This window comes from Cynara cardunculus, unplaced genomic scaffold (assembly GCF_001531365.2).
Source record: "Cynara cardunculus var. scolymus isolate 2C unplaced genomic scaffold, CcrdV1 Un_Scaffold_4528, whole genome shotgun sequence".
NCBI lineage: Eukaryota > Viridiplantae > Streptophyta > Magnoliopsida > Asterales > Asteraceae > Cynara > Cynara cardunculus.
Genome location: NW_020201939.1, coordinates 13,364 through 21,244, shown reverse-complemented (window position 1 = coordinate 21,244; position 7,881 = coordinate 13,364). Strand labels below are relative to the sequence as shown.

At 39.1% G+C, this 7,881-nt stretch overlaps 1 protein-coding gene across 1 annotated transcript; it reads right to left on the bottom strand.

Annotated features, from left to right (window-relative positions):
• Window positions 1-250: 250 nt before the first annotated feature.
• Window positions 251-7,649, bottom strand: LOC112504069 (polyadenylation and cleavage factor homolog 4-like). Its single transcript, XM_025108042.1, has 7 exons — window positions 6,839-7,649; window positions 5,966-6,067; window positions 5,354-5,614; window positions 4,437-4,553; window positions 3,893-4,348; window positions 1,616-3,397; window positions 251-459 (listed from the first exon to the last, which is right to left on the bottom strand). The coding sequence occupies exons 1-7, from the start codon at window positions 7,268-7,270 to the stop codon at window positions 445-447; spliced, it is 3,165 nt and encodes a 1,054-aa protein (XP_024963810.1). The 5' UTR covers window positions 7,271-7,649; the 3' UTR covers window positions 251-444.
• Between the last annotated feature and the right edge of the window lie 232 nt (window positions 7,650-7,881).

Genomic DNA, 7,881 nt, shown 5'->3' with positions numbered 1-7,881 from the left:
GAGTTCACCTATTAAAACAACATCCAGGTTTGTTCTTTATTTTGAAGAAGAAATCCATAACCAAAACCAAAACCAAAAACGTATAATGCTTTATATGGATACAACCGTGTCTCCGGTCAACCTGGCCATAAAATTACATTCTTATGCTGCATAATGCTGGAATTTTGAGCCACATTTTGCTTTCAGAAAACCCAAATTATAAATTAAAAGAAAAGGAGAGAGAGAAACAAGCAGTAAGTGAAGACTGATATGATTGGAGTAAAAAATATGGTACTGGAGACCATCTGGGATCTATTAATTTTCTTTCTATCAAGAGTTGAACCAAAAAGAAAGAAACTTCAGAAAAACAGATGATGCAAAGCATTTGCACCAAMATAAGCACACTAGCAAACCTGGTTTTCCTCTATGATCGTATCTTCGTTTCCACTTTCAAGCATCATATCATCACTCACCCTCTTCCTGAAAGTCAAAAAAATAGGTTCATACAAAAGCAACTGAAACAATACAAGACAAATGCAAGAGATCGAAGACATTTGTACGTCTGCTGTTTGGTACGACTACAACATGACCTATGCTGTTAATATCGCGATATATCGGCGATATATCGGATATCGCTCCTAGAGAAAATATCGGTCCATAAATATCGGTCAAAATATCGTCCCCGATATTACCGGCGATATTTTCCGATTTTCCCGATTTTTAGCGATATTTTCATGCAAATATCGGACCGATATATCGATTTTTTAGGGTTTAAATATTTGGGCTTTTGTTACTTCATGGGCCTAGTTTTTTGGGCTTGGTAACTTAAATTAGATCTGAAATTGATCTGCCTCCACAACGGTCTTCTTCTTTCTTTTATATTAGCTCGTTTTTGAACACTTTAGATGATGTGATGTTTTAATTTTGAAACTATATTTTAAACTCTAATTAATGCATATTATATATATAATTCTAAGAATTATTATGTTAACCGCTATTTTCGACCGATATATCACCGATATAACCGATATATCGAATATCGGTCCTGACCGATATTTCGTATTCTGACCGATATAACAGCATAGAACATGACTAGACAAGTTGTTTGTAATATGTTTAGTAAGCTGGACAACAGGACAAAAATGTTAAAACGACCACATTGCCCTCAAATTATGTTTAACAATTTTTTTATCAACCTAAAGACAGGACAAGAACCTTCAGGCAAGGGTTAGGGGTTGCCAAACAAGCACAAGGCCATGGAAACAAGAACCACAAGGGGAACCCTTTACAAGAACCAACTTTCTTTGTAGGATTGAGAGTTACATCGCTCAGTCTCGGATACAACAAGTATTAACATATATTTGCATGATTGCCATTTCCCTTTCTAGCTGTCAACAGAGTTTAAACTAAAAACTGGCAGAATTGCATGAAAATTCCAAGTGACCATCACTACCATTAGGGCTACAGGTGGTTARAAGTGGTTATGAAAAGCATTCATGTAAGTTAACTGTGGGAAAGATAATACAGGTTAGATTTGGAATTTAGAAACAATAGCACTTAACAAAAAGCAGTGGGATAAGTGAACAATGGGAAAGATATGCAGATATTAGATGTTGAATTTAGGGACAATACTTACCCTTTTGACATCATTGGATAGCTCCAGATCAGAAAGGGAATTTTTGGAAATACAATGTGCATGCACAATGGGACCACCAATATTTCCAGCTTCACCATCTTTGATATTAAGGTGCACAGCTCTTCTAAACATCCATTTGTYCAGTTCTTGACTGTAAAAGTCATCAAACAGCTCACCACACAAAATGCACACACATTGACTTTCATCAGCAGCGACCATCTGCTCACCGTCAATTTCCACTGCTGCCTCCAAAGAATCCACAGGCAATATGTTATGATCACTAGACTGAAGTTCAGGCTTCTCTGTACCCCAATCATACGAATTTCTGAACCATCTCCTTGACACTTTATTTGGAGTGTTGAATTCAGGATTTTTCAGTGTATGCCACTCAAGGTGTCTCTCGAAACGTTCTTGAAGTTTAAACCTTAGGCCACATATGTGGCATTGATGTGGAAGATCAATGAGTTCACTGATCACGGCAGGATGTGACCTCCGAATAACATCAGGCTTGAACTCAAAACCAATTAGACTTTTTATATCTACTGTGGTGGATTGAGTACTCTTCACATTAGAGAGAGATGATTCATTGTTTATAGATGAAGTGGATAGCACTGAGGAAACTACTGCAGGAACTGTGTGTGATGGTGGGGTATCAATTTTAGGGCTCTGGCTCCTTGTCGGACTTGCGTCAGGAGTGTCAGCTTTTGACGCATAAATTAAGCCCTTTGCAACCAGCGTACTCAGAAGATTCGAGACAGGATTTGATACAGCGGTTGCCATGCTTGAAGTCTGCGTTGATGTACTACCAACAAGAGAGGGAGGACCAGGTGGCAGAGGCAATATGCTGTCACGCGAAGATGGACTTGGGTGAGATGACATGACACTAGGGCCTGAGGATGTAAATTGAGTTGGGGGAGGACYGCTCGGTAGCGGAGGCCCTGAATTAGATTCAGTTTGGGAATTCATCTGCAAAATACTACCAGCAACAGACTTGTTGCCAAATATGCTGCTAACAGCRGCTAACAAGTTTTCAGTAGTTGAAGGTCCAKGGATATYTGCAACAGGAGATTTTGAATGATCCAAAAGRTTTGCATCAACAATCTTKATGGYTGGAGATTGAGAAGGTTCGGATAYRGTTCCTGGATGGAGAGGAGCATGYTTTTTTGAATGTAATGGCAAYTGATKWGAGGATGTCTGTAAATTCCGAATCTGCRGTTTTTGAGGATTGRCCATATGGGAAATCTGAGRTATCCCTTGAAAAGAATCTTGAGTAGATTGACTAGAAAGCCCTGTGTTCTTTTGTCCTCGAGATCGAGCAGGTTTACCATCTGCACCAACCAGCTGACGAGTCGTTGGTGGATCTCGCCCAGACAAGTTATGCAATATTTTACTTGAATGATATGTTGGGAACGAGGGTGACGGAGGACGCTGGTGTGTTGGTGCTTGTCCTGATGGTGATGCAGCTGCAAGAGTATGTCGTTGGCCTGTTATTGCATTTGGAGGAAATCCAAGTGGCTGGGTTCCAACGTGAGAGGCGCCCATCTGTGGCTGCAAAGAGGTCTTGGAGAGAGAGTTAACAGATGTAGATACCCCACCGAAAGAGGTAGAATGAACTTCTTCATGATCTAGTAAATTTCTAAGAGAGCTTAATGATTGCACTGGCTGTCTAAAAACTGCTCCATCTTTCTGGTTTGCAGATAGTGAATCAGATGAAGCTTCTCTATCAACCCTTAAACCAATATTTTGTATCCCTTGTGGTTTCTGGAGGCGATTCTCAAAACCCTGCAAGGTAAAAAAAATGAAGATCCTCAGTCAGAAGTTGCAACTAGTTTTACATGCAAATAAACAGAACAATGAACTTCTAACATGCTCCAGAGTCTTAAAGATAACTGCAATTGATGTCCTGCACGCCACGATAAGAGGATAAATGATAAAACATTAAGGGAGGTACTTGAGCAATGAACTTAGCCAAGAATCTTATGCACTGATATGATCCTGGGAGAAATAATTACAGAAGGATGAAAAACCAAGTTGCATGATCCATATCATATGCCTTGTTCAAGTGCACACACCACTAAAATCAAAAACTAAAAACACATGCACATGTGAAACGGGATTACTTTTTGCAATCATAAACGGACAAGGGCCCACTGAATTTTTTCATAAACTGCTATGTTTAGGAGTGCCCAACTTGTATGTATATTCATCCAGCAAGTTGCAACTTCTCATATGAAATTTACCAAGTTTCAGATGGGAGTCTGTTTTCTTAACACTTACCAACTTTTCATTCATGGGATGTGCACGAGGGTCTCTCTTGGAGCTACTACCAGATTTGCCCGGAATCGCCAATCGTGAGTTCATGTCATCCCACATGTACTCCTCTTCCTCCGAGTTCTTCCAGCTTCTATTTGCCTCACCGCCTCTTTTGCTTGCAATGTTATTCATAGGCTGCAATTTGACATCTGCATTTGCAGTTCTAGAGGCTGACAAATTGGGGAATCCATGCTTTACATCAAAACCGTTTCTCTGGCCAGATATAGTCTCTGTAGTATTGCTGCCAGCTCCATACCAAGAATTGTCAAATCCCTGCTCAGCAACTATTTCACTCGATTTTCCAAAACTAGCCTCTGAAGGAATCAACACATCAGAACAATAATCAAAATCACTATATGGTGCACCATCATTCTCACGTAAACAAGTGCTCTCCACATCTCTTTGCGCCTGCTGAATGTTCTGCAAAATTTAACATTCTGTTAAGTAATTGTCACAAATGTAATGGGCTAAATTATGAAATTCAAAATACAAACTACTATACATTTACCTTAAGCCGAGGATCTGCACGTGGCCTCACAGAACTAATATTGGCTGTTATTCTGTCTTGTCTCTCGGTATCCTCAGGTGAGTTCATTAGGTTTGTGTCACTAGTTGGACCTTTTGCCTTCATCACATAGTTCAAAAATGAAGACAAAAAAATATCAACCACAGAACCTGGATGTTATATGACAGGTGTAGGTGCGCTCATGCTAGCAAGTGCTCATAAAATGATCCATGCTTTTCAACAGTTACTACTAAAAACTTGTAAATCTCTTTATTCAAGCATAAGCACATAATCAATTATCTAGGAGCTCAGGAAAAAAAAAGCAGACACAAGGCAGTAGTGTTGGATGCTACCATTCACCAAGCTGGTCCGCTCACACGGAAAATCTAAGATATATCCCTCTTAATTTAAGTCTCAAGTAAAAAAGCTGTTTGCAAGCCACAGTTGTGAGTTGACGCGTTGAATTGGTCAAGTGTTAAGCATATATAACAATATTCTGAAACATAAGATATATTTTTCCTGAAGTCTAACCAGCATCACATCATTTAATTCCCAGAGTCTGGTTGAAGAGAAAATGTAATTCAATAGGATTTCGCTTGTGCCTATAGCCTTACATATATCACTGGTTTCTTATTACTCCTTATCATTTGAGTGATGGAAATTTTAGGGCATTAGAGTCAAAAGAGACTAGTCTAACTTTGAGGAGAAAATAAAATCCAAAGACGCACATGAAATGTGTAAATTGAATATGTAACCCTGCCCTTCCTTGCTTTATGAACCCACAAAGAATCTCAAGTAACTAGAAACATATATTTGTTGCAGCAATCCATCAGTTGATCAAAATATTATAAACCTTTTCAATTTGTAAGAAGGTTCCGGTGCAACTGATAAAACATTACATTTTTTAAATATCCCCTTACCGTACTTGACTGTTGCAGTCTCTGTCTCGCCTCCAAATACTTCGGATTTACATGAATACTGCGAMCAGGGCGTTGAGGCTGTGGCTCGGATCTAGATGCTGCCAACCCTGAAGAAGATCCATTTGTAGCTGATTGGAAGCCAAGTTCTTTCTCTATAAATTGAAGTGACTGAAGAGGGAATACTCCTTTCCAAGTCCCAAAAAGATGCCGCATACCAGGATGTACTGCAGAATCAACCTGTCTATATGCCTTGCAGAAAACCTAAAAGACGCACCCAAGGGAGCAACTAACCAGTGATGATTAATATCCATAGGACTAACAACGAATTTGAACACAGAATACATGGTCAGAGATCATGTTGATGGCAAGTTACTGGTTCACCATGAAGCACTCGTTCAAGTGGATTAACAACTAAAAGAGAATGTTTTTGATGTTTCATTTATAGAGCCAAAAGTATACATCAAAGAAGTACAAAATTTAAAAAAAAATAGGAAAATGCTCTTCTTTATTTCCCTAATCTTCATGGTATTTTTCATGTGGAAGACAAATAAAATGGCTAAAAATATGAGAGAAACATAGTTAAAAGGCACTTCGGGTGACTAAAGATCTAACCTCAGGTAGTCTGGCAGCAAAGTATTTGATGTAATCTCTCCCAATATTCTTCACAATACTGTCAAGAAGGTATAATGATGGCAACTTTTGATCACGGGGAACCTAAAAACAAATTTCAAAGTCAGAAACAGTTTCAATCAAAAGAAGCTCTTCACGAAGCTAATATAGGCATTTTCTGGACAGTAAACATAAGCAAGAGATATATCATGAAGAATGACAAGTAATCGCATTTCAAACTTAAGACAGTACGGTAGCCATAATACATAATAGTAACGCAGTACGCCATCCAAAACCTCCATTTCCACAAGCTATAACCAACACAAAAAGGCCATCACCTCACTTCTTCTCTATATCCCAACCCCTTTCAACTATCACCATCATCAAGCACATTCTATAATCTTTGCAAAACTGGCATTTTATATTACCTCAAGCTAATTTACAGCAATGCAAATGCTTAAAGACTCCCTCCATAAAGAAATGAAGCTGAAGCATGATTTGAAGTTCAATTAGTAGCCCAACAATTGTTCCATATTCAATATAACATTAGCACCTCCCACAAGGCTTGTTATAGTTGGTATTAAGTTGCAGGTTAAAGAATCACATAAGGGTCAAAATTCACATCACAACAACATTAAAAAGAGAACTTTTTCATTCACACGGTCTGCGATTGTTGCACTGGTGCTGGATTCATGGTGTCGCATATATTCACGAAAGTACAATGTTAGTTTGGAATCCATATATCCATTAATCACAACTCCCAATTACAATTCAACACTTTAATATGGTGAACTAAATAAAATCAACGTATAACACTAACCATAATTCTAGAGACTATTCCTTTTCTTATTCTATTATGGAAACCAAAATCATCACCTCAAGAATATTAGTGCAGATTGTAGCGGCTATGGCTTTTGCAGCCTGCACGTTCTCTCCCGCAATGATAGTCAGGTTAGTAATAATAGGTTTTGAATTGAAAGTCAGCTCCGCCAGTGCTGTCCTATACTGACTCACAAGCTCATGATGCTGCTGCTGTTGCAGCTGTGATTGCGTTAGCGATTGGGGCTGATAACCTCCTCCACTCCTTATTGAATCATTGCCTTCTGAGTCTCTATCTCTCTCCGCTGTCGACCGGAACCCAAACACCGGCTGCCTTTGAACAAGGGGCCTACCACCACCGTTAGGAACATTACTACTGCCGCGAAGAAACGGTGTTTCTTCAGTTAGTAATCGAGGTTTTTTCAGTGTAGCAGGATCTCTCGACGATCTATCGAATGGTCTACCACGAGAAGTGCTGTCCATCTCCATTGTTATACACCGCCAAATCAAAATTAAATCAAAACAAAAACATAAAACGATAAAGAAATAGTTCCCTTCTTACAATTAGATTATTACAAAGTTTAACTACTAACTTCATACCAATCTTCACAAAAAGAAAAACAAATCCGAAAACCCTAACCCTAACTATCGTTGATTACAAATACACAAATCAAAAACAACAAAAATCAAGAACTACACGTGAAGAGTCGATTGAAGAATCTTGAAATTGAAACGATTCGGGGAGAGTTCGATTGATGGAGATATTATATGATGGAAGATCCTTGGTTCGTGATGGTCAAGTTCCTGATTTGAATCTCGTTTTCTCGTGTGCGTTTGTTTGATGTCGGGAACAATGTGTGGATAAAAAGGTCTAGAGATTTCATAAAAGAGGGAAGAATGAGTTCACCCGGAGCCCAAATGGGATGGGCTTTAGCACAAATCAAGCACCGGCTGCGAGTCTAGAAGTGGCCAAGAATAGGTCCAGGCCCGGTCCTACCTAAATTCGTCATACCTTCCCGACTCAAATACGAAGTTCCAGTTAAAGTCTATGGGGCCTGGTTATGAAAACCGGTCCCGAGTCGGTTCAAATCGGTTACACT